This window comes from Narcine bancroftii, chromosome 2, assembly GCF_036971445.1.
Source record: "Narcine bancroftii isolate sNarBan1 chromosome 2, sNarBan1.hap1, whole genome shotgun sequence".
Classification (NCBI taxonomy): Eukaryota; Metazoa; Chordata; class Chondrichthyes; order Torpediniformes; family Narcinidae; genus Narcine; species Narcine bancroftii.
In genome coordinates, this window is record NC_091470.1 from 372905480 (window position 1) to 372931728 (window position 26249).

The following is a 26249-nucleotide window of genomic DNA, read 5'->3' on the forward strand; positions in this document are numbered from 1 at the left end:
TGTATAGATGAAATACTTGTCCTGCATATGTATTGTTTGTCTGTACGTGTGTTATGTCTGGTAATGTGTCTGTGTGTTTTGCACCGAGGATCGGAGAACACCGTTTGGTCCAGTTTACTTATGAATCAGATGACAATAAACCTGACAATTTGAGATCAGTTCAAGATTAAAGGATGAGGCAGACTCGGTGGGCTGAATAGCCTATTTCTGCTCCGTCTTATGGTTTAAATTCTTGTACATGGCATTAACCTGGAAGAGTGAGCCCAGAGATTTCAAACAGATTTGATTGCTGGTAAGATTGGCTCTCTCAGCCTTTGTGTGGCTCAGAGTCTTGTAACCATGATCCCACTGCTGGCTGGAGTCCAGAGCTGCAAGGGTTTCAGTGTCAATTCAATGGAGCACCTTATGTGTAATTATAACTCCACCTCTACCCTTACTGCTGCCTTCAGCTCCAGGGAATCTACCATCTCATCATTAAACAGTATCTCCTTGTACACTGATGTGCAGCTAATAGTCACGCTCTGGGTTGTATGCATCTGCCTGTGTGCACCCACCACCTTCTGAGGCCCTGGACACTGGCCTGGTGCTGGAGGATTGGTGAACCCTTGTTCAAACTGGAACTGTGGGGTTCATCTTTCCCAACCTACAGAGTATCTGATGGGATTAATAATCAGGCTTTTGCATGTTTCCATTAATAAAGAAATGCCAGACTGGATTTGTTAATAACAAAAAGGTCGAGGTCATAGGAGCAAGACCAGGCCACTTGCTCATGACTGATTTTTGATTTTCGATCACTTTTTGTACACTTCCTATTTCCCTTGATTGTTCCCTCAGTTTCCAGAACCCCAGTGCTCTCTGAATAATCGGAGCAACGACCCCTCCCACACACACATACACACACACACACACCCTGAAGAAATGCCTCCTCAGTTCTCAATGCCCTACCCCTATTCTGAGACTATGAAACCCCCCCCCCCCGCCTCACTCTTGTCCTGGACTTGTCACCCACAGAAAATGTCCTCTCTATATCCCTGAGAAGAATTTTATTGAGTATCAATGAGATCTCATCATCATCTTCGAACCTTTATCGAATACAATCCTGGTCTACTCAAGTTCTCCACATTTGACAAGATACTGTCTCTTTTCATGGGTAACGACACCAAGTATGCACGCAGTGATCCAGGGATGGCCCTTATGTGATTACAGTAAGATCTCTTACTCCGAATCGCTCATCATGAAGGAGCAACACACTATTTTCCTTCGTAATGGCTAGACCTGCGGTTTGGCATTCAGTGTCTTGCAAGAAAAGTGGTGGCACTTCCGGAGCTACTGTAACGGCAAACACTGCCACTGGTGTGGACCCAGGAGAGCAGAGGGTGGAGACACAGTGTTGTTCCGAAAGGTTCAATCAGCCAAACTGAGATGTTGGCCAACACATCTCCTGTCTCTCTTCTGATTCCTTGGATGAGTTTAACAGCAACAACTTTCAAGCTCTGTTCCATCAGGGGCAGAGCAGCCCTTTGGAAAATCTCATGAAATGGTGCGGGAGTAACAGCCTGAGTCTTGACGCGGACAAGACAAAGGAGATGATCGTAGCCTTCAGGAGGACCAAGAATGGCCACTCTCCACTACACATCAACAGCTCTGTAGAGGAGAGCACCAAGTTCCTTGGAGTTCACTGAACTAGTGACCCTATCGTGGACACTCAACATCTCCTCACTTGTCAGGAAGGCACAACAGCAACTGCACTTCCTGAGAAGACTGAAGGCGACTGACCACCATTATGTCAACTTTCTTCAGGAGCCTCTATTGAGAGCATCCTGACCGACTGCATCACAGTGTGGAACGGTCGCTGTATAGAAATGGATCAGAGGTCAATCCACAGGATAATAAGAGTGGTAGAGAGGATCGCTGGAGTCTCCCTTCCCTCCATGGATGTGATTAACTGGGATTTTATCTGAAGAGGGTGTACAAAATCACTGAGGACCCCTTTCACCCCGCACATCTTTCAGCTGCTCCCATTGGGGAAGAGACACAGGAGGATCAGAGCCGGCCCCACCAGGCTGAGGAACAGCAACAGCTTCTTCTCACAGACAGTGAGAACGCTGAACGGCCAAAGGAACTGCTCGCACTGACCCTCCGAGACCCTCATTTGTACAAAACAATATTTACTTATATAGATAAAATACTTGTCTTACATATGTATTGTTTTTCTGTATGTGTGTTAAGTCGGGTAGTGTGACTGCAGGTTTCTGTACCGAGGACCACAGAATGTTGTTTTGTCAGACTGTACTTGTACAATTAGGTGACAATAAATGAGACGTGACTTCCCAGTCAACCCATTGTCCACACAAAGCATCAACTCCCTGCACTACTGGTACATGAGGTCTCCAGTATGTACCATGAACAACGTGGGCTATTATAAGGCTAATCTGATAGCCCCTCCCTAATCTGTGACCTCTAACACTGAGAGGGATGAGAGACATTGCAGTGGCCAAGCCACCACTTGCAGATTCCCTTCCAAGATGTATCCTGACTAGAAGTGATTTTCTGTTTCTTCATTGACACTGAAGATTGGAATTCCTCCACAGCACCTCCACCATGGGATTTGTTTTATATGAAGGCAGCGTGCCAAAATCTCAAGGGCATCTGGGTTTGGGTATGAAGTAACAACCACATCCTGGAAACTAAACAAATGATTTATGCACAGGTACATAGTAATGAAAACACAGATTATGAGAATGCCTAATGATTGGATTAATGGGCAGGCATGAGAACAAAAGCATGGCAGGTATGTTGAACCTCCATGTTATGTAGGTTTGGCCACATTCAATTCTGCCCATCACATCCTAAAAACTCCAGGAAAGATTTCAGGGCATGGCCTTGCGCATAAGATGTGTATAGTTTGGAGAAGCTGGTGTTCTCGTAGAGTCATCCATCAGAGAAACAGGCCCTTCAGCCCAACATATCCATCCTTACAACCAAAAACTTCATCCCTTTGAGTAGAAAAGGATGCGAGGCCATTTGACAAAGGTGAATATGATTAAAGAAAGACCATGAACCAGAGGTCAGACATTTAAGGTTAATGTCAAAAGAAGTGGAGGCAATGTGGAGGAAATGTTCTAAGAGTGAGTAGGGTTTGGAATTAGAACTGGTACAGTCTAGGCAGAATACTCATGTATTAGTCCACCCTACCCTACCCCGCCATTCCCCCCCTTCCCAGTTTGAGCCCAAAATTTCTTTTTTGGTGACCTGTTTTAAAGTTGACGACCCCCAATTTTATGCCCGACTGCCTGCCATCAGTTCTCCAGATGCTCAGTTGCCCACCCACCAGAGCTCACAACGCCCCGACCGCAGACCCTCGCCTTGGCCACCCACCCACCAGACCTCCCGATGCCCTGACCGCGGACCCTTAGCCACCCGTCCACCGGAGTTCCCGACGCCCTGACCGCGGACCCTCGGCTGCCCTCCCACCGGAGTTCCCGACGCCCTGACCACCGACCCTCAGCTGCCCTCCCACCGGAGCTCCTGACACCCTGACTGTGGACCCTCAGCCACCCGCCCACCAGAGCTCCCAATGCCCTTACTCAGCCGCCCACCCACCAGAGCTCCAGACTACATAACCACTGGCCCTCGCCCTGGCCACCCGCCCACCAGAACTCCCTACGACCTGACCGCTGACCCTTGCCCTGGCCACCAGCCCACTGGAGTTCCCAATGCCCTGAACACAGACTTACAACCTAGTTCCGGTCATCCTAGCTCCCGATGCCTTGAACGACGCAGGTACTTACCACGGTCAAAAATAGCGTCAACCCCACCCCCTGAAATTTGACCTGAAAAACTGGTCTAAAAAACTTGACTATTTCATGATTATATACAGTACTAATGGCTCTGACAAGTAATATATCTTTACATCATATGGATGCCACAAGATTAGCTGAGTTCCTCCAACATTTTTGTGTTTTAATTAGAATAATACATTGGCCCAGACTAGATGCGCTGAAGGGCATGTTTTCTGTGTGTGGTGTTCAGCAAAAGAGATTTGAATGAATGCTTGAAGGAAAAATAAATGTGGCAATACTAGTGGGAAACAGCAGACTCGATTGCATGTGGTGCAGTCTTGATGGACTGAATAGCACCAATACCAAGTTTTGATTCTGGGATTGCCTGATTGCTCTTCACCCAGCCCCAGCAGTCGGCTACTATTGGTATGGGTTGAAGATTGGTTCCACAGTATTCACAGTATATCCACCCCCATTAGTGGCAGACCACGTCTGCTCTGTGTAATATCCACTGAGGTGGTCTTACTGCAACCGCTAGGTATTTGCACTGGCAAGTTAACATTTTTGTTAAATCCTGATAATAGCAGGAAATCCTGGGTCAAAGGGGTGGGAGGACCTTATAGCCATAGGAGAAAGGTTATCGTGCCATGTAATGGGAGGAATCGTGGAGATGATGATCAGCATCTTGTGAGAAATAAAGTGACTGCAATGATTGTAGATACCTCAGCAGTTATCTTGCTAGCATGGGGAGAGCTTGGGCTGATTGACAAGAAGCTGAGTCAGAATACAGGGATCATATTGTGATTGGGTGGTTTTCCACAGGGTCGGGGTTGGGGCCTCCTCTTTTTATGTTGGATAGTAATGATTTGGATGATGGAATGAATGGCCTAGTGGTCAAGTTTGCAGGTGATATGAAGGTGAGTCGAGGAGTTGGCAGTGTAGAGGAAACACGGAGACTGCAGAAGGACTTCTGCAGGAACTTGGGAAATGGCAAATGAAATACAATGTTGGAAAGAGCACGGTCTGGAACTTTCGTAGAAAAAAATAAACAGACTATTTTCTAAGTGGGGAGAAAATTGAGAATCCCCAGATACAGAGGGACCTGGGAGTCCTCATGCAGGAAGGAGCCTGAAGGTAAACCTGCAGGTTGAGTCGGTGGTGAAGAAGGCAAATGCGATGCTGGCGTTCATTTCAGGAGGAATAGAAGATGAGAGCAGGGATGTGACGTTGGGGTTTACAAGGCACTGGTGAGACCTCACGAGGAGGATTGTGGGCAGTTTTGGGCTCTTCATTTAAGGAAGGATGTGCTGATGTTGGAGAGGGTTCAGAGGAGGTTCACAAGGATGATTCTGGGAATGAGAAAGTTTTATTGCATGAGGAGCATTTGACGGCTCTTGGCCTTCATGTGTTGGAATTTAGGAGAATGAAGGGGATCTCATTGAAACATTTTGAATATTGAAAGGTGTAGACAGAGTAGATTGAGAAAGGTTATTTGAGACGGTGGGAGAGTCTAGGACAAGAGGGCACAACTTCAGGATTGAGGCTGAATGGCCTAGTTGTACTCCAATGTCTTCTGGACTACAGAGAATGTAGGTACCTCAGCTGTTATATTTCTAAATTTGTGAGATTCTGCAAATGTCCCAGCAGATTTGTAATATGCCTGTTCATGAAAGGATGGGATAGAAGGCAAGAAAATTTAGGCCAGTTTACACCATGTGAGTCTTTGGGGAAATGCTGGAATCCATTTTCAGGAAATAATAGCAGGATGTATAGAACATGGTGAAATGCTAAATATAATTTCACTGAACTGAAATTGTGTTTGACAGATGAAGAGGAACTTTGTGCTTTGAACTACTGTTTAACCCTTTCAACCTCCTCTTTTGAAAAGCTCGAACAGTGGTGCAAGAGCCTCAAATGTGGACAAGACAAAGGAGATGACTGTGGACTTCAGGAGGATGAAGGGCCACTCCTCTCTACATATAAAAGGCTCCGTCATAGAGAGAATAGGGAGCAGAAAGTTAGTTGGTGTTCATTTAAAGGACGACCTATCATGGACACACAATACAACAGGTTGAGAAGGGCAAGGCTTCCAGGCCCATCGTAACTACATTCTCCAGGAGCACAATTTGGCTGCATCAGATCGGGGATTAGTACAGAGATTATAACCACTGAGAAGGTCACTGGGGTCTCCCTTCCCTCGAACAACAGTATCTACAGGCAGCAGTGCTTAAAGGGGGCTGAGGGAATCAGTGAGGATCCTTACCATCCAGCCCGCAGTATCTTTGAGACCCGACCTTCAAGGAAGAGGTACAGGAGCATAAAAACCAGGGCTGTCAGGCTAGGACTCCTTACCGCAGGCAGTGAGACTGTTGAACAACTCTAGAAACTGGTAAATTATTTTAAAATATTTATTTTGAATCGCGATGTATACGTGTTGTTCGTGTGTAGGGTATACTGTGTGTCGGCGTGTGTGCCCTGTGGTCCGGAAATGCGCTGTTTTGTTGGATTGTAATGACAATACACTTTTGAACATGACTTATTATTCCACATGAGTGGCTGCTAGTTGAGAAGTCCGCGAGGGGCTGGGGTAAGTGCACATTTCACCCTGTCTGCAGGATATGGAAATACATGGACCTTGCCATCTCAGCGGGAGCGATTTTCACCTCGTTAGTCACTCTCCACGTTAAGTAACTGATCTCAGTTCAAGTTGTTATCAATTGCGTTACAGTTCCCTGGGCTCTACATTAAAACCCGATCTAGCTGCGAGCAGGGCCTTGTTTGTGAATAGGTTGTTGAGGAATGTTCTGAGGGTAAAAGGGTCCGTTCCCTTTTAGTTTTACAGTGATTCCTGGCTCATCCCACATGCCTGTCTGGACAGCTGGGTGTAAGTGAGAGTGAGTGGGGATGCTTGGGTTCTCCAGTGTGCAGGTCACGTTGAACCAGTACTGCATTCCCCAAAAGGATAAAGTTCCTTTCTTGTGGCTGAGCTTGACCAATAAAACTGTCTCTGCTCCCCCCTCTCCCTGATCTCTCCTCACTGCTTCACTCCTCTCCACCCCTCCATCTCCATCTCTTCCCTTTCCCCACTCTCCCCTCCTCCTCTCTCTTCCCATCACCCCCCATCTCCCCTCCCCTCCTCTCCCCTTTCTCTTCCCTCCATCTCTCCCCTACCTCTCTCTAGCCTTTCTCCTCTCCCATCTCTCCACCCTCCTCTCTCCCTATCCCCCTCACTATCTCCCCACTCTTCCCTCTCACCCTCCACCCCTCCCCTTTCTTTTTCCCTCCCCTTTCCCCACTCTCTTCTCTCCCTCTTTCTCCTCTCCTCCCTTTCCCTCTCCCTCCCCCTCTTCCCCATCTCTCCTCCTTTCCCCTCTCTCTGCACCCCCCTCTTTCTCTCCTCTCTCCCTCTTTTCCCCTGTCTCTCTTTCCCTCCCACCCCCCCCCCAGCTCCAGTTTCCCCGACTTCCCATCCTCATCCCTGCTCTAATCCTGGCCGCAAGGCAGGATTGTGTGGAGTGAGGGAGGGGGATGGGAGGGTGCCAATTGCATTCAGCAGTGTTGCAATTTCCTCTGCGAGCTGAAGTTAGTGTGCAACTTTGTTGACTGTGATGAAAGGCCATGGATCATTGATGTGAGCCCTGTTGCTGAACTGCAGCAGGACTCTGCTCCGTCCCGGTAACTGCAAATGTCAGAGACCTTCCACGGACCCACAGCTCTTCCTGTGAGACTGCCACAGAATCTTGTTTGATTACGGGTGTCAGGATCTGAAGGCCGGAGTGTGAACCGTTACACTGGGGAGTGTGACAGAGAGAGAGAGAGAGAGTGAGACGCTGCAGGTAAAGAGTGTTGGTGTGAGACTTGGGGAGGCTGACTCCCTCCGAGGGACTGGCTCAGTCTTTGGGGGGTGGAGGGGGGGGCTTGTGCAGAGGCTGGGATTGGAGTTTCAATTTTTTGTCATGTAATAAAGACAGTGCAGTATTACACGGAATTGGTTTTTGTTTGCTGTGAGGCAGACAGATAGATTCGCCATCGGCAGAAATTGCCTGAAGCACCTCTTACAGTCAGACAAAGAGAAGCTGGTTTGGAATGGTGGAGCAGACTCGATGGGCTGAATGGCCTACTGCTCCTATATTTTATTGTCTTTGAACATTATCTGTTAATAGCCCATCGTTTACTTTCTGCACTCCCTTTACATTTGACCTCCAAAGGTGCCACCTCTCACACGTGTCCACATTGAACTCCATCTGCCATTTCTCTGCCCGTCTCTGTGACTGATCCTGTTGTATTCTTCGATAACCCCGCTGCACTGTCCACAACTCCACCAATTGTTATATTATCAGCAAACTTAGTCACCTACCCACCTACTTTTTCATCTAAGTCATTCATTTTTATCACAAACAACAGGGGCCCAACACCGGTGGAACACGACTCGACACGGACCTCCTTCCTGAACAGCCTTCCACTACTGCCCTCTGTCTTTGATGGGCCAGCTAAAGTTCATGGATCCCATGCATTTGCACCTCCTGAAACGGTCTTCCACGAAGGACCTTGCCAAATGCCCACGTAGACAACACCCACTTCCCCACCCTCATCAAACACCTTTGTCATCTCCTCAAAATACTCAATCAAATGAGACATGACCCTGTCCCTCACAAAGTTACATTGACTGTCCCTAATCTGACCATAAATCCTATCCCTAGGTATCTTTTCAAATAGTTTCCCTACCACTGATGTGAGGGTCACCAGGCTATAATTTTCTGGATTATCCTTTATGCAAAGATCCCACGGGCAGTGAGAATGCTGAATGACCAAAGGATCTGCTCACATTAACCATCCGAGACTCTCATATTCATGTATTTATTTGTATAGATGAATACTTGTCCTGTGTCTGGTTGTGGGTTTTGTCCCAAGGGCCGGAGGACGCTGTTTCATTGGGTTGTATTTGTCCAACCGAAGATGGGTGTGGCGGAGGCGGTGGGGGGGGTCTGCACAGGTGTAAATAGATACAGTAACTGCATTCAATGCTTGGAATTGCATCTGACAGAAGAGAACTTGGAAGATTGACCGTGGCTAGTCACCCTCAGCAATCTACCAGGAGTTTATCCATTGTTTGAGCCTGTTTCCTCCTTCTCTTGTATCTCTTTGATTTATTGTTGATAACGTTTCTGCTTTGATCGTGATGTCGGACAGGCCGCTCTACAGGTTTTTAAATTAATTCTCAGGTAGTGGCTGTTCCTGGTAAATCCAGCATTTATTGCTCTTCTTTCCCTCTTCCCGGAACATTTCTGAGGGTAAAAGGATCCATTCCCTGTTAGTGCAGGAACAGAGTGACGCACAATAGAGGTTCAGAAAAGCTTGAGGAACTCAGTAGGTCTCGCACCGTCCACAGGAGGTAAAGGGCCTGAGCCCTTCTTCAAGGTGTGAGCAGAAAGCAGGCAGGAGGTTGAATTAAAAGGCTGGGGAGAAGGGAAGAATGGGCATCAAGGTATGAGTAAAGGTTTCTCCCCAGCCTTTTAATTCAGGCTTCTGCCTGCTTTCTGCTCACACCTTGAAGAAGGGCTTAGGCCCTAAACATTGGTTATGTATCTTTACCTGCTCTGGGCCCTGTGAGACCTGCTGAGTTCCACCAGCATTTACTGTGTTTTTACTAAATCACAGGATCTGTATACTTTTGTGTTTCACACAATAGCAGTTCACCAGGTTGATATCGGAGTTGAGGAGAGATTGAGTTGCTTGGGATTGTTCTCACTGGAATTCAGAAGAATAAGGGGTGAATGCGATGCTGGCGTTCATTTCAGGAGGAATAGAAGATAAGAGCAGGGATGTGATGTTGGGGCTTACAAGGCCCTGGTGAGACCTCACGAGGAGGATTGTGGGCAGTTTGGGACTCCTCATTTAAGGAAGGATGTGCTGACATTGGAGAGGGTTTGGAGAAGGTTCACAAGGATGATTCTAAGACTGAGAAAGTTTTATTGCATGAGGAGCGTTTGACGGCTCTTGGCCTGCATGTGTTGGAATTTAGGAGAATGAAGGGGATCTCATTGAATCATTTTGAATGTTGAAAGGTGTGGATAGAGTAGATGTCGAAAGGTTGTCTCCCACGGTGGAAGAGTCTAGGACAAGAGGGCACAACTTCAGGATTGAAGAGATACAGTGAAATTTCTTCAGCCAGAGGGCAGCGAATCTGTGGAATTTTTTGCCACCAGCAGTTCTGGAGAATAGTTCATTATGTGTATTTAATGCAGAGATTGATCGGTTCTTGATTAGCCAGGGTATCAAAGGTTCTGGGGAGAAGGCCAGGCAGTGGGGCTGAGTGGGAAATGGATCAGCTCATGATTACATGGTGTGGTGGTCTCGATAGGTTGAATGGCCTATTTCTCCTTCTATGTCTTATGGTCTTATAGAGATGGGATCTTATAGAAACTATAAAATTATGAAAGTGATAAATAAGATAGAGGCAGGAATGTTATTTCCACTATTGGGTGAGACGAGAACTACAGGACATAGACTTAAGATTCGGAGGATTAGATTTAGCACGGAGTTGAGGAGAAACTGCTTTTCCCAGAGAGCAGTGAGCCTGTGAAATTCTCTGCCCAAGGAACCAGTAGAGGTTCCCTTATTAAATATATTTAAGGCAAGAGTTAGATTTTTGCATCATTGGGGAATTCAGGGTTATGGGGAAACGGGCAGGTAGGTGGAGCTGAATTCACGGCCAGATCAGACATTGAATGGCAGAGCAGACTCAATGGGCCAGATGGCTGACTCCTGCGCCTAGTTCTTATGCATACGTGCTGGCTACACACAGCTGGTTTCTGAGCTAATTAAAACTTCTAGCTTCACAGACACCGGTGCAGTCATTCTTTGAAAGCATTTGAGATTCTCAGACTGAGCACAGGGAGATCTGAATTCTCCATCACTAGTTCACTAGTTTTGTAACGAAGCAGATCAGTGCACCATCAAATCCACTTTCAAAGTCTTTTCTGCTCCATCCCAAATCTCCATTAATGAATGATTCCTCCTGATGATGGAGGAATCCGGAGCAGCGGACACACTTGAGGTTCAGAGCAGGATTTCTCATGAGGGACAGTGGGTCGAGTCAAGAAGGATTTAGACTGAGGTCCAAATATTTATTAGTTAAAGACATCAAATTTTGTGACTTGTTCATGACAATAAATTCTGATTCTGATTCACGGGATCTGGTGTAAAGGTAAGTGAAGGGGCTTGGTGATGTATATAAAAGGGGGAAACCCGTCAAGAGCTGATTTGGGCTGAATGTCCAGTTTGGGGACGTTACAGAGTGAAGCAACAGAGAAGAACAGACACTGGTTGATGCAGCAGACGGGAGATGGAGATGTAAACTGGAGGTGCTTTTTCCACTGCTAGACGGGGCTCATTTCATGTTACTATCAACGTCACTTTAAACAATAATTACAAAAATTAAAATGAACATGAATGTGAAAAGTGACATTCTCTTTCTCCTGAATCTTTTTTCCAGGTTATGCTGTCCCAAAGACATTCCCTGAACTTGCATGAAAAGGAAAAGGGTTAAAAAGAACCATCTTCAACTCCGTGCTGAATAGCTACACCAGAGGCGATACCATGGATTTGCCGGTTTCACCTGACTTTCACATTGTTGCTCAGAGTGTAAGTGTGCACAACTTTCCTCCAGTCTATCATTGCTTGATTTGTTGGTGACTGTGGTTTTGTGATTCCAAAGAAGAAGCAGACAATGGCTCCGACAGTGTTTGATGAAGGATTAAGATTCATTAGTTTTTTCCCCCAAAATAACCCCAGAAATTCTGTGGCGGAGAGCTACTAAATGTGCTGAGGCCGCACTTGGACCTATCGTATGGATGGCATTAAACTGTAAAGATTCACAAGGATGCAACTGGGACTGGAGGAGCTTGAGTTACAAGGAGAGTCTGGCTGGGGTTCTTTCTGTGGAGTGTTGGAGGCTATGGGGTGATTTTATAGAGGGACAGTCTATAAAACCAGGAGGGGCAACTTTTTTTTTCCACACAGATAGTGATGGGTATGTGGGATGAGCTGCCAGTGGAAGCTATAAAGGGGAGGGGGGTAAAATTGTCACCTTTGAAAGATGTTTAGATGGGTAGGAAGGTTGAGAGGGGCATAGGCCAAACACAGATTTGGATGGATCTGACCCTGACTCATTCACACCCTCGCAATAGATGTATGTTTGTTTCTACCTCATGTACTCACCAAATAACCTTGAAATAGCTTTTACCTGAACCACTCCAAGGAACAGCTTCAGATTCTCTCCACTCTGAGGTTTAGTTTTCTTCTTCTGGGGTCAGCATTGATTGCCCTTCACTAATTGATGTGTTGGCGGTGGATTGCTGCTGCCCGTGGCATCACAACGCTTCTTTATCAATGAATTCTCAACAGCTTCTTTGTAACTTGGAAAGTCTTGGGTATATAGGGAACTGTGCAAAGACTGAGATCCTTTTATTAACAGGAATCGCCAGCTTTTTTGATCTATCCTGGTGGGTTTTGCCATCTTTTAGTTTAGATTTAATCTGAGACCCTGTCTGGGCTGTGTCGTGGTTGAGAAATGTTAGTGAGAGTGCTTGGAGGAGCGGGAGCGGGAACCCAGTGGTTCTCAACATATTTCAGTTGAAGACCCACCTGGCTTCCAGCCTAACATGCCATGGCCCAGTAGTGGCAATGACTGAGCAATATTTTCAAGTCAAAGGCAGCCTTGCAAGAAACACATCATTATCTAATTTAAAGTATTTTATTTAACATTTTTAAAGACCCACACGGAAACAGAAATCGATAGACTCTGGAGAGATTCCAGAGGATTGGAAGGTCGCAAATGTGGTTCCACTGTTTAAGAAAGGTGGGAGACAGAACAAAGGAAACTATAGGCCGATTGGTCTGACGTCGGTGGTGGGGAAGATATTAGAGTCGATCCTCAAGTATGAGATACATGAGAGGATAGGTCCAAGTCAGCTGGTTTTTTAAAGGGTAGATCCTGCCTGACCAACCTATTAGAGTTTTTGAAGAAATCTCAAGTAGGATAGACAAAGGGGAGGCTGTGGATGTTATCTATTTAGATTTTCAAAAGGCTTTTGATAAGGTGCCGCATCTTCTCTTCTTTGGCTTGGCTTCGCGGACGAAGATTTATGGAGGGCACGTCAGCTGCAGGCTCGTTTGTGGCTGACAAGTCCGATGCGGGATTAGGCTGCTAAATAAGATGAGGGCCCATGGAATTACAGGGAAGTTATTAAACTGGATAGAAAAGTGGCTGATAGGCAGGAAGCAAAGGGTTGAAATTAAGGGTTCCCGTTCTGGATGGCTGCCTGTAACTAGTGGTATTCCATAGGGGTCGGTCTTGGGGCCCCTGCTGTTTACAATTTATATTAATGATTTGGATTGTGGTGTGAATGGTTTTGTGGCCAAATTTGCGGATGACACCAAGATAGGTGGCGGAGTAGGAAGTGCAGTAGAAATCGTAAAGTTGCAGAAGGAGATAGACAGATTAGGAGACTGGGCAAAAATATGGCAGATGAGATTTAACATTGAGAAATGTATAGTTGTACATTTTGGCAGTGGAAATAAACAGGCAGAATACTATTTAGATGGTGTGAAAATTCAGGCGTCGGATGTGCAAAGTGACCTGGGTGTCCTCGTGCAGGGAAACCTAAAGTTAATGACCAGGTGGGATTGGTAGTGAAGAAAGTGAATGTTATGTTGGCCTTCATTTCAAGAGGAATCGTGTACAAGAGTAGAGAGGTGTTGATGAGGCTCTAGGGGCACTGGTGAGACTTCATTTGGAATACTGTGTGCAGTTTTGGGTCCCCTATCTTAGAAAGGATGTGATATTGTTGGAGAGAGTGCAGAGGAGATTTACCAGGATGATTCCTGGAATGCAAGGGTTAACGTACGAGGAGCGTTTGACAGCTCTTGGGTTGTATTCATTGGAGTATAGGAGAATGAGAGGAGATTTAATAGAGGCATTTCGTATTTTGAAAGATTTAGATAGGGAGGATGCAGGTAAGATGCTTCCCTTGGTGGGTGAATCGAGGACAAGGGGTCATCGTCTGAAAATGAGAGGTTATCCATATAAAACAGAGATTAGGAAGAACTTCTTTAGTCAGAGGGACGTGGATCTGTGGAAGTTGCTGCCACATACAGCAGTGGAAGGCAGATCACTGAGAGTGTTTAAACAAGAAAAAGACAGTATCTCATTAGTGAGGGTATCAAGAGGTATGGGGAAAAGGCCGAAAATTGGAATTAGTGTAGATTAGCTTAGTGTAGATTTACGGAACAGACTCGATGGGCCTCGTGGCCTGCTTCTGATCCTTTGTCTTGCGATCTTATGAAACAGGCTGTGGCCCATTGGATGGCCATGGCCCACTGGTTAAGTAGCACTGCTTTTAGACAGCGAGTCCAGAGAGCATCTGAGTGAGTGCTTGGAGGAGGACCAGCTCGATTGTGATTGGCTCTTTGCAATCACAGCAGCCAATAAAAGAAGAGTAAGCTAAGTACCATGGCCATTTTGGAGTGACCACTGTGAGAGGCTTTGGCAGGTAGAGTCTGCACATCAACAGAGGGTAAGGTAAGGGAAAGGCTCGCCATTGGTTTTCTTTTCAGTGGTTAGTGCAGAGCTGTTCTTGCAGGAGATGGAGAGTCAGGGGTAGTCCTTGTGGGAAACACAATCCTGACTGACCAGATCGAGGAGCTGGTTGGACAGAGGATCAGACAGGATGACAAGAATGTTGTCGATAAGAGCCTTAGTGAGCTGGTCTTGCCCAAGGTGCAGGCAGTGGGAAGCTGGGGGACCATTCAGAAAGGTAGAAGGTGCAGTCTGAGAGAGCAGGAATCCCCTGTGGCCATCCCCCTCAGTAACAGAGAGATTGTTCTGAAAACTATTGGGGAGATCAAAGTTATAGGAGTCGTGTCTCTGGCATCATCTGGCTCAGAGGGAAGGGGGGGAGAAAAGGGGTTCAGTCCTCAGTGGGCTGATAGGAGATTCTGTGATCTAGATCGAGACTTCCAGGTGGGATGTTGCCTCCCAGTTAATCAGGTCAGGGCCATCTCTAATCGAGTCCACAGCATTCTTCAAGGGTAGGCCAAACAGCCAGAAGCTGTAGTGCGCATTGGTACCAGTGACATAGTTTAGGAATGGAATAGTCCTGCAAAGCAAAGACAGGGAGCACAAGGTCGTCTCCCCATTCCCTTCGATGCCTTTACTAATCAAGTGGGTCTTCTAAGGTAGTGATCTCTGGATGACTCCCAGTGCCACCCACCAGAGGGAGGGAGAACAGGAGAAAGCCCATGGACACGTGGGTGTCTGACTGAACAGTTGGTGCAAGAGGGAAAGGTTCAGATTTAAAACAACTGGGTTGTCCTCTGGGACAGAGGTAACCTGCACAAGAGGAACAGGTCACACCTGAACTGGAGGAGAACCGATATTCTGGTGGGGAGAGTTGACAGCTTCATCCAGGTGACTTTAAATTAGTTTACACAATGTTTATCTCGGAATTAGAAGATGAGGTGAAATTCTCATCAGGATATTTCACTTTTATTTTGAGAATGATATAAGGCAATGTATAATTAATGTGTGACTCATAACATGTACTGTATTGTGTAAAACCTAATAATTAATTACTATCTAAACCATATATGGATGTAATATTCTCTCTATCAAATAACTAAAAATGTTTTAAAAAGAAAAATCTTTGGCAGGGGATGGGATCCAAGATGGAGAGTTAGGGAGTGAAAAGGTTAAGGCGAGTGCTAAAGCAGAACAGGATGGAAGAGGACAGGCATCAAGGTGAACGGGTAAACCTCGTCTTTATTATATTGCCAGAAACCCGACAAGGAAAGCGAATAGGCTGAGGGCATGGATTGGTACAGAACAGTGGGATGTTGTAGCCATAACGGAGACGTGGGTGAATGTGTAATTGTAGTTATAGGTGTGTTGGGGACAGTGGGAAAAGAGGTGGGGAGTTGTAATACTAATCAAAGAAGATATCTCAGTAGTGTTTGGAGAGGAAATTGCCGGAGAACTATTATGTGAAACAGCGTTGGTGGAAAGTAGGAACCAAAAAAAGTCGTCACCCTGATGGGTGTCTTCTATCGTTCACTGGGAGCAAGAGGATCAATTATATAGAGAGATTGCTGAGGTCTGTAAAAATAACTAGCTGTTATTGTCAGTGATTTCAACATTGAGTGGGAATGCCAAAGTGTTAGGTTAGAGGGTTGGATGGGGTGAACTTTGTTTGGTGTATCCAGGAGAACTTCCTTCAGCATTATATGGACACGCCAACTGGGGAAGGGGCAGTGTTAGACCTTGTACTGGGGAATGAAGCTGGGCGGGTAACTGAGGGATCGGGAGGGGGAACACTTTGGGACCAGGGACCACAATTGCATTCGCTTTAAATAGTCATGGAAAGGGATAACACTGGTCCTCAGGTTAGAATCCTAATTGGGGCGAGGCCAATTTCATCTTGGTTTGGCAGGCGTTAGCAATAATTGACTGGATGCAAGTGTTTAAGGGTAAAAGCACAACTGCCCAAGGGCAGGGGGTTTGAGAACACGATGAGGAACATATTCTCTGTGGGATAAAGGGAAGGAATGACAAGCTGAAGGAATCTGGTTAACAAGAGAGATCAAGGCACAGATCAGATAGGAAAAGAAGGCAAACACCTGTACATCAGATATCGGCAGGCAGGTTCCAGAGGAACCTTCGAGGGGCATCGTCAGGAGGGCTAAAAGAGATGGCTTAGGCAGACAGTGTCAGGGGGAATCCAAAATTATTTTATGTCAGGAATATTTATGCAAGGCTTGTTTTCCTTCGATCACTGTGGTTTGAGAGGGATCTTATTGTCTTTAAAATAATTAAAGGTATGGATGGGGTGAATAGTGACAGACTGTTTCCTTGAGTAGAATATAAGGCAAGAGGACTTACATAGAAACATAGAAGATAGGAGCAGGAGTAGGTCATTCGACCCTTCGAGCCTGCTCCGCCATTCAACGAGATCATGGCTGATCTTAAAGTTCAGTACCCCGTCCCCGCCTTCTCTCCGTAACCTTTAATATCCTTATACTGAAGAAATAGATCTAATTCCCTCTTAAATATATTTAATGAACCTGCCTCCACTGCCCTCTGTGGCAATGAATTCCACAGATTCACCACCCTCTGGGTCAAGAAATTCCTCCTCATCTCGGAACTAAATGGATTGCCTATTATCCTCAGTCTATTTTTGTCTTTACCCACATACATATCAGTCGTGATCATTTTAACTCTCATTACCCGTCTTCCTCCCTCAGTCTATTTTTGTAATTGTTCTGCAAATTTTCGTGCTTCTTCTGGATCCGAGAATAGTCTGTTTTGCTGTCCTGGAATAAATATTTTCAATACCGCTGGATGCTTTAGTATAAATTTATACCCTTTCTTCCATAAAATCGCCTTTGCTGTATTGAACTCTTTTCTCTTCTTTAGGAGTTCAAAACTTATATCTGGATAAATGAAGATTTTTTGCCCTTTATACTCCAGTGGTTTGTTGCCCTCTCTTACTTTTTCCATTGTCTTCTCCAGTACCTTTTCTCTTGTAGTATATCTTAGGAATTTTACTACAATAGATCTTGGTTTTTGTTGTGGTTGTGGTTTAGAGGCCAATACTCTATGTGCCCTTTCTATTTCCATTTCATGCTGTAGTTCTGGACATCCTAGGGTCTTAGGGATCCACTCTTTTATAAACTCCCTCATATTCTTGCCTTCTTCATCTTCCTTAAGGCCCACTATCTTTATGTTATTTCTTCTGTTATGGTTTTCCATTGTATCTATTTTTTGAGCTAGTAGTTCTTGTGTCTCTTTAGTTTTTTTATTAGATTTCTCCAATTTCTTTTTTAAGTCTTCTACCTCCATTTCTGCTGCTACTGCCCGCTCTTCCATCTTGTCCATTTTCTTTCCCATTTCTGTTAAGGTCATCTCCATTTTAATTATTTTCTCTTCTGTGTTGTTTATTCTTTTTCTTAAATCCTTAAATTCCTGTGTTTGCCATTCTTTAAATGATTCCATGTATCCTCTAATAAGAGCAAGTATATCCTTTACCTTGCCTCTCTTTTCTTCTTCTATTTCACCATACTCTTCCTCTTCTTCTTCCTCTGAGTTGACCATCTGTTGTTTCTTTGTTGCCCTTTCCTCCTCTTCTATCTTGTTTCTATTGTCTTCTGTGGTCTCTTCTTGCTGCAGGTGTTCTGCAGCTGTCGTTGCCGGCTGTGGAGATCGACTCCCCAGCTGGTCCCCCCTCCCGTCGGTGTGTTTTTTTTCATTCGCATCGCGCATGCGCGAAACTTCGCGCATGCGCGTTTGCGCACTTTTGTTCGGCTCTGCGAGCCATTTTTGTAGTCCATTATTTACCGACCTGAGGGAGCGGGTTTCTCTCTCCGCAGCGGGCCTCTTCGGACAGGTAAGGCCTTCACCTTTTTCCTCCTTTGTCTTCTCTTCCTCTCTTCTTACCGTTGCTTTCGACTTTTCTTTTTTTGTCGCCATCTTCTTTCCACCTTTATACTCACTTTTCTGTAACTTTTATTTCTGTGCCTTTGTGTTTTCTCTTGTTTTTCCCGACTTTTCTGGAGAGGGCTGGAGTTCACCGTCCGGCCACTACTCCATCGCGTGACTCCTCCGCCTATTATCCTCAAACCATGGCCCTGGGTTCTGGATTTTCCCATCATGGGAAACATCCCATCTGCATCCACTCTGTCCAGTCCTGCCAGAATTTTATAGGTCTCTATGAGATCCCCTCTCAATCTTCTAAACTCCAGCGAGTACAATCCCAATTAGTGCAATCTTTCCTCCTAAGTCATTCCTGCCATTCCAGGTATCAGCCTGGTGAATCGCCTCTGCACTCCCTCCATTGCAAGAACATCCTTCCTTAGATAAGGTGACCAAAACTGCACACAATACTCCAGGTGGGGTCTCACCAAGGCCCTGTACAGCTGCAGTAAGGTATCCTTGTTCCTATACTCAAACCCTCTTGATATGAAGGCCAACATACCATTTGCCTTTTTAACCGCCTGCTGTACCTGCATGCTCGCCTTCAGAGACTGATGTACAAGTACCCCTAGGTCTCTCTGCACTTCCCCATCTCTTAATCTATTGCCATTCAAATAGTAATCTGCCCTCCGGTTTGTGTTACCAAAGTGGATAACCTCACATTTATCCACATTGTAGTGCATTTGCCATGGATCTGCCCAGTCCCTCAATTTATCCAAATCACACTGGAGCTTCCTGACCCCCTCTCCCGTGCACACAACCCCTCCTAGCTTAGTGTCATCTGCAAATTTGGAGATATTACATACAATCCCCTCATCCAGATCATTAATGTAAATTGTGAACAGCTGGGGTCCCAGTACAGATCCCTGTGGCACCCCACTGGTCACCGCCTGCCACTCAGAAAACGAGCCATTTATCCCAACTCTCTGTCTTCTACCTGCCAGCCAGTTCTCAATCCACATCAATACTTTGCCCCAATCCCATGAGCCTTGATTTTGGAAGACAGTCGTTTATGCGGGACCTTATCGAAGGCCTTTTGGAAGTCCAGATACACCACATCCACTGGCTCTCCCCCATCTATTTTACCTGTCACCATCTCAAAGAATTCCAATAGATTTGTCAAGCACGATTTACCTTTTGTAAATCCATGTTGACTCTGTCCGATCCCTTCTCTGCTAGTCATATGCTCCGCTATTACATCCTTAATAATGGATTCCATCATTTTGCCCACTACTGATGTAAGGCTCACCGGCCTATAATTCCCCGCTTTTTCTCTACCCCCATTTTTAAATAGTGGGGTAACATTAGCTACCCTCCAATCCATGGCTACTGATCCTGAGTCTATCGAGTTCTGGAAAATAATTCTTAAAGCATCTGCTATCTGAATGGCCACTTCCTTGAGTACCCTAGGATGTAGATTATCAGGCCCTTGGGATTTATTGGCCTACAATCCCATCAATTTCCCCAAGACCATGTCCTTAGAGATACTGATTTCTTTCAGTTCCTCCCTTGCATTAGTCTCTATGTTTCCCAACGTCCTTGGGAGGTTATTTGTATCCTCTCTTGTAAAAACAGAACTAAAGTAAGGATTTAATTGGTCTGTCATCTCCTTATTCCCCATTATATATTCCCCTGATTCCGACTGCAAGGGACCTACTCTGGATTTCACCAATCTTTTCCTCTTGACATATTTATAAAAGCTTTTTCAGTCGGTTTTTATATTTGCCGCAAGCTTACTTTCGTAATTTATTTTTGCTCTCTTGATTAATCCCTTTGTCCTCCTTTGGTGCATCTTGAACTGCTCCCAGTCTTCGATTGTGTTACTTTTTTTGGCCAATTGATATGCTCTTTCTTTGGACCCAATGCTGTCTCTAATTTCCCTTGTTATCCACGGTTGAGTCACCTTTTTTGGTTTATTTTTATGCCAAACCGGTATAAATGATTTTTGCAATTTCTCCATTAGATCTGTGAATGCTTTCCATTGTCTATCCACAGTCAACTCCCCCATAAACACCACCCAATCAATCTTACTCAACTCCCGTCTCATACCATCATAATTCCCTTTATTTAAATTCAGGACCTTAGTCTCGGTTTTAATTTCTTCACTCTCCATGTCGAGTGAGAATTCGATCATATTGTGATCGCTCCTACCCAAATGTGAGGTGGGGTGGTATTTACAAGTGGCATAAAAGGACAGTTGTTCACTGAGGGTGCATGGAACGAGCTGCCAGTGATGGAGGCAGGGACATGAGCTTCCTTTAAAGAAACATAGGTAACTACCTGGAATTGGAGGGGCATGGGCCCCATGTGGGCCAGTGGGATTAAAGCAGGAGGCATGGGCAAGCAATGTGCCTGTTTCCATGCTCTAACTTTATAGCTCTATGAGAAGCTCTGCTCTCCACTACTGTGTTCCCTATGTGCACAGACCAGAGGGCAGCAGGTGAAAGCAGATGTGTCATTGGTGCAGATGACCACTTTCTCCTTCACCAGTCACTGCATCTCCCTCCCCTGCCGTCATTGGCTGGTTTCTTAAGGTGTGCCAAGCAACTGGGTTCTGATTTCCATGATTTCCATCCTGTTTCAGACTGAGCAGGGTGTGCAGGCTGGAGAGGAAGCTGTTGTGGGTAGTGTCACTGTGTACCTGCTGCCCGAGTCCCATAGACCTGCCTGCTGGCGTCAGAGTGGCCCCCACCAGTAACCATGGTATATTTCAAGGATGCTGCACATTGACCACTGGTCATTGGTGCTGTACCAGCGTTGCGTTAACCGTTACACTAACCGAGAGGTTAGTTCTTGTAGTCTCTGAGGAATTTGGTGCTCTCTACTTTCTCCATGACTGAGCTATTAATAGGTAGTGGAGGGCGGTCGTTCGTGGTCCTCCTGAAGTCCACGATTACCTCCTTCGTCTTGTCCACATCGAGACTCAGCTTGTTACTCTCGCACCATTTCATGAGATTTTCCACCTCTTCTCTGTTGTGCGACTCATCGCTGTGGCTGATGGGGCCGACTACTGTCGTGTCATCTGAAAACTTGATAATACAGTTGGAGCTGGATCTGAGGATGTTGTCGTGGGTTAGCAGTGTTAACTGGAGCAGGGTGAGCACACAGCCATCATTGTGATGGTGCTTGACTTTGTGCTGCCGACCCGAACAGACTGTGGTCTATCCGTTAGAAAGTTAAGAATGCAGTTCCAGAGAGGGGTGATGAATCCCAGCGAGGACAGCTTCTCCACCAGCCTCTGGGGAATGATCGTATTAAACGCCGAGTGGCCAATGTGCAACATCCTTGAAATATACCACAGTTACTTGCGGGAGCCACTCTGACGCCAGCAGGCAGGTCTATGGGTCCCGGGCAGCAGGTACACAGTGACACTACCCACAACAGCTTCCTCTCCAGCCTGCACAACAGCCTGGTGTATGAGGTGTTGTTGCAGACAAGTGGAAAACATTGCATCATGTTCCAGAAGTGTTTTGTAAATGGGGGAGAAGTTGGATGTGAGCGTCCTTGCGTGGATATTGTCAGGTGTGGCCCTGCGTGGGCACGGACTGCTTCATTTGCTGAAGGTTTGTGAATCAGTCTGAACCTCATGCAATCATCCGTAAAGATGATGAAAGGTCATTGCTGACCATCTGGATATGGTTGTGGGGGGCAGGACACTGCCTTGAGGAACTTCTGCAGATATATCCTGACAACTGCCTTCCTTTGGGTGAGAAATAAAACACAAAAATCTGCAAACACCATGGATGAAAGATTTGTCGTGAGAAGCGGAGAGAACAGCAGTCAACACTGTTTCTTTCTGTGAGGTCTGACTCCTGACATTGGAGTCTTTTTCCTTTGCTTCCCATTACCTTCATTTTTACCATGCTTTGATGCCAAGCTCAGTCAAATGTAACTGCATTAACAAATGCAGTCTGCCTCGTCTCACCTCTGAAGTTCAGCTCTTTATCATGTCTGCTCCATGCTGATGGCTGTGTCTTCTGCTCTTGTTTAGAACGGGCTTCCAGGGGAGATGGTGGAAGCAGGTCAGAAGGTAATGCTTCACAGGCATTTAGAGACATGAACAGGCAGGAATAGGAGATAGGGACTATGTTCAGGCAGAGAAAAACACAATACTGAACTCAGCAGGTCAAACAGGGTTCTTTATATAGCAAAGATAAAGATGCAGAATTAACATTTCGGGCTTGAGCCCTTCATCAAAGTCGAGCTGAAACCGGAGAAATTGTTCTCCCTCTCTTCTCCATCCTCCTTTCTCCTTTCTTCCAGCTCTCCCCCATTCACAGAGCCATTCCCCCATCAGCCTGTTTGCTGGTGCCCTCCCTCCCTTATCTACCTCCTGTTTGTGGGCTTGTGCTCCTTCCCTTGCCCCTCCCTCCCCCCCACCAATTTATTCAGGTGCTTGTCTACATTTTACTCATACTTTGATGAAGGGCTCGAGCTCGAAGCGTTGGTTATGAATCCTTATCTTTGCTCTATAAAGGACAGTGTGTGACCTGCTGAGTTCCTCCACCATTGTGTTTTTACTTCAATCACTGCATCTGCAGACTTTCGTCTTTTACTCCTCTCTGCTGTCTGTAAGGAGTTTGTACGTCTCCCCATGTCTGTGTGGGTTTCCTCTGGGTGTTCCACTTTCCTCCCAACCTCCAAAACATACTGGGGTTGCAGGTTAATTTGGGTGTGATTGGGCGGCACGGGTTGAAATGGCCGGAATCTGCTTCTACCTGCTGTAAATATTACATTTAAATTAACATTGCGGTTTATTGGTGAGCTGACCTTCCTGTCCCTGTGCTGCACTGTTCGATATTCTCTCACTAAATCTTGCCATCTGTCTCCCTTGAAGAAGCTCCTCAAACCAGAGTTTCCTGCCCTTCTGTCCTAATCTCTCCAGCTCTAGGTTAGGAGACAGAGCCAGCACTTGTGCAGCATCTTGAAGAGGCAATGTTGAGTGATATGTAGGTGCAAATAGTTGCTGTACATGCATGGGATGTTGTGAACTAATTGAAAGGAACCAGAGATAGAAGATGGACAGGTGGGTGCGTGTCGAGTTGCTCTTGTATGGGGAGGGGGGACTTCTATGGTACATAGAAATTTGGGGCAGGAAAAGGCTGTTCAGCCGACCATTCAGAATGGTCATGGCTGATTGTGTGACCTCCAACCCCTCTTCCTGCTCTCCATATCCTTTGATTCCTTTCTCCATAAGGGTCATATCCCACTCTCTTCTAATACATCTCACCAACTGTCTTCAACAACTTTCTGTGGGATAGGGTTCCACACGTTCACAACTCTGAGTTTCTCCTCATTTCAATCCTAAATGGCTATGTTATCTTTGAATTTGGTATTTTTTCAAGATATAAATTGAATTTAAATAAAAGTGAACTTTTTTGTATTATTAATCATTTACATTTATATGATCAATGACCTTTTTAAAGTTGTTAAACTTGGTATAAGATTCAACTTGTCCCATCCTCAGAGGGGACCAACATAAGGAACGTTCCTCCTGCATCTAACCAGTCTGGACCTGTATCAATGAGATTCCCTGCTCACTGCTCCCTGAGTATAACCTTGGTCGATGTGGTCTTTTTCATCTGTCAGTCCTGCCGTCCTAGGGATCAGTCTGGTGAACCTTCGCTGCGTCCCTCAATAGCAGGAATGTCCCTTCTCAGATAAGGAGACCAAAACTGTACACGACACTCAAGCTGTGGACTCACCAAGGCCCTGTACAATCTACAGTCAGACTTCCCAGCTTCTATATTCAAACCTCTCGCTATAAAGACCAAAGTGCCATTTACTTTCTTCCCCACCTGCTGTACCAGCAACCCACCCTTCACTGGCTGATGCCCCATCATCCCCAGGATTTCCCCACCTGCTGTACCTGCAACCCACCCTTCGCTGGCTGATGCCCCATCATCCCCAGTTCTTCCCCACCTGCTGTACCTGCAACCCACCCTTCGCTGGCTGATGCCCCATCATCCCCAGGATTTCCCCACCTGCTGTACCTGCAACCCACCCTTCGCTGGCTGATGCCCCATCATCCCCAGGTCTTCCCCACCTGCTGTACCTGCAACCCACCCTTCGCTGGCTGATGCCCCATCATCCCCAGGTCTTCCCCACCTGCTGTACCTGCAACCCACCCTTCGCTGGCTGATGCCCCATCATCCCCAGGTCTTCCCCACCTGCTGTACCTGCAACCCACCCTTCGCTGGCTGATGCCCCATCATCCCCAGGTCTTCCCCACCTGCTGTACCTGCAACCCACCCTTCGCTGGCTGATGCCCCATCATCCCCAGGTCTTCCCCACCTGCTGTACCTGCAACCCACCCTTCGCTGGCTGATGCCCCATCATCCCCAGGATTTCCCCACCTGCTGTACCTGCAACCCATCCTTCGCTGGCTGATGCACTGTGACCACCTCCTCTTTTCTTAATTTGACACCATTCAGATAAAAATCTGCCTGTTATTCAAGTTTATTATCATCCTATTGTACAAGTACAATCTGATTTCATTCCATCCAAATTACCAGAATGTGTTGTTTCACTTTTGACAGAGCGGAATGGCCTTATTTGTTTGAGTTTTTGGGAAGATTTAACTTGGGTCCTGGATTTATCTCTTGGATCAAACTAATTTATCAAGTTCCTATTGTGGTGGTTACCTCTAATAACTATAAATCTCCTTACTCTACGTTACATAGGGGTACGTGTAAAGGTTCTCCTCTTAGCAATTCTACAATGTGTCCAGAGGTGGGAGAGTGTACATCAGGTTTTTTTTATGTCCAGACGATTTGTTGATATTTATCTCCAATCCTAAAAAAAAATCAATTCCTTCTATGTTATCTTTGCTTTCCTGAATTTGGTATTTTTTCAAGATATAAATTGAATTTAAATAAAAGTGAACTTTTTTGTATTATTAATCATTTACATTGATATGATCATTGACCTTTTTAAAGTTGTTAAACTTGGTATAAAATTCAACTTGTCAATTTGTGCCCTCACTCTTTGACTCACTTCAAGACAATGCAAAGGGCACCTATGACTAAGGACAGACTGGCCCGTATTTTCCCTAATACAAGTCTGATTTGTGATCGGTGTAAATCCGAAGAGGCCAATTTGACTCATATGTTTTGATCCTGTACAAAGTTAGACCATTTTTGGCAGGGTGTTTTTTGAAACTTTGGCTAAAGTGTTGGACTTGGATTTACTCCCAGCTATTTTTGGGATCACAGTTTTGGGATCAGGCTTTGCACCTGTTTCAGCCCAAAGGATAGTCGCCTTTTCAGTGTTGATGGCAAGGAGAGCTGGATTACTCAAATGGAAAGATTGCAATCTGCCGACTTTACTTCAGTGGCTTTCCTCCATGATGTCACGCTTAGATTTAGTAAAAATTAGAAGTTGGACATTTGATACTATCTTTAACGTCGAAAAAACCTGGCAACTATTTCTTCAATACTTTCGTATGACTCAAAGTAAACTAATAAACAAAATTGAACCACTTCCAGTTTGTTTTTTTCCCCAAATCCGTTGTGTATGCTCAGGAAGAATCTCCTTTCTACTTACTTAGAAATTCCTATCAGAATGGATTGACCAGGTGTTTTTGTTTTTTGGGGGTTCTTTTATCTTGTTTTTCAATTGGAGTTGGATTTTTTTTGTTTTACGCGTGAACTTTTTATTTCCTTACTCAATGTACCTGTCAGTATAGGGAAATGTTGAATTAATCTGAAAGTACTTGATTGTTATATTCAAGGACAATATACATTAGGTTTTCATGTTTTCTGCATATTATTGTACTGTAGCAGCACTACAAGTTCTAGCGAACTGGCTGCCGAATGTCATGACACGGTGATGTCACCAGGGCACGTGACGCGGGTTTTTTAAAGGGTTGCGCGCGCCTGTAAACTTTTTTGTTTGAACTTCCTCTCAACTGCGACTCATTACGCTCTCCTCTCGAATTA

At 45.6% G+C, this 26249-nt stretch overlaps 1 protein-coding gene across 6 annotated transcripts in view; it reads left to right on the top strand.

Moving 5' to 3' along the window:
* LOC138755891 (anion exchange protein 2-like) overlaps nt 1-26249 on the top strand; it is a 356627-nt gene that overhangs the window by 120341 nt on the left and 210037 nt on the right. For 5 of the 6 annotated variants that reach the window (XM_069922672.1, XM_069922674.1, XM_069922670.1 and 2 more), the window contains one exon: nt 11278-11426. In XM_069922672.1, the coding sequence (XP_069778773.1) occupies nt 11382-11426 (45 nt within the window). In that variant the 5' untranslated portion in view covers nt 11278-11381. Of the gene's footprint in view, nt 1-7362; nt 7619-11277; nt 11427-26249 lie in introns of those variants that run through there. The other variant, XM_069922669.1, reaches the window with a different exon arrangement.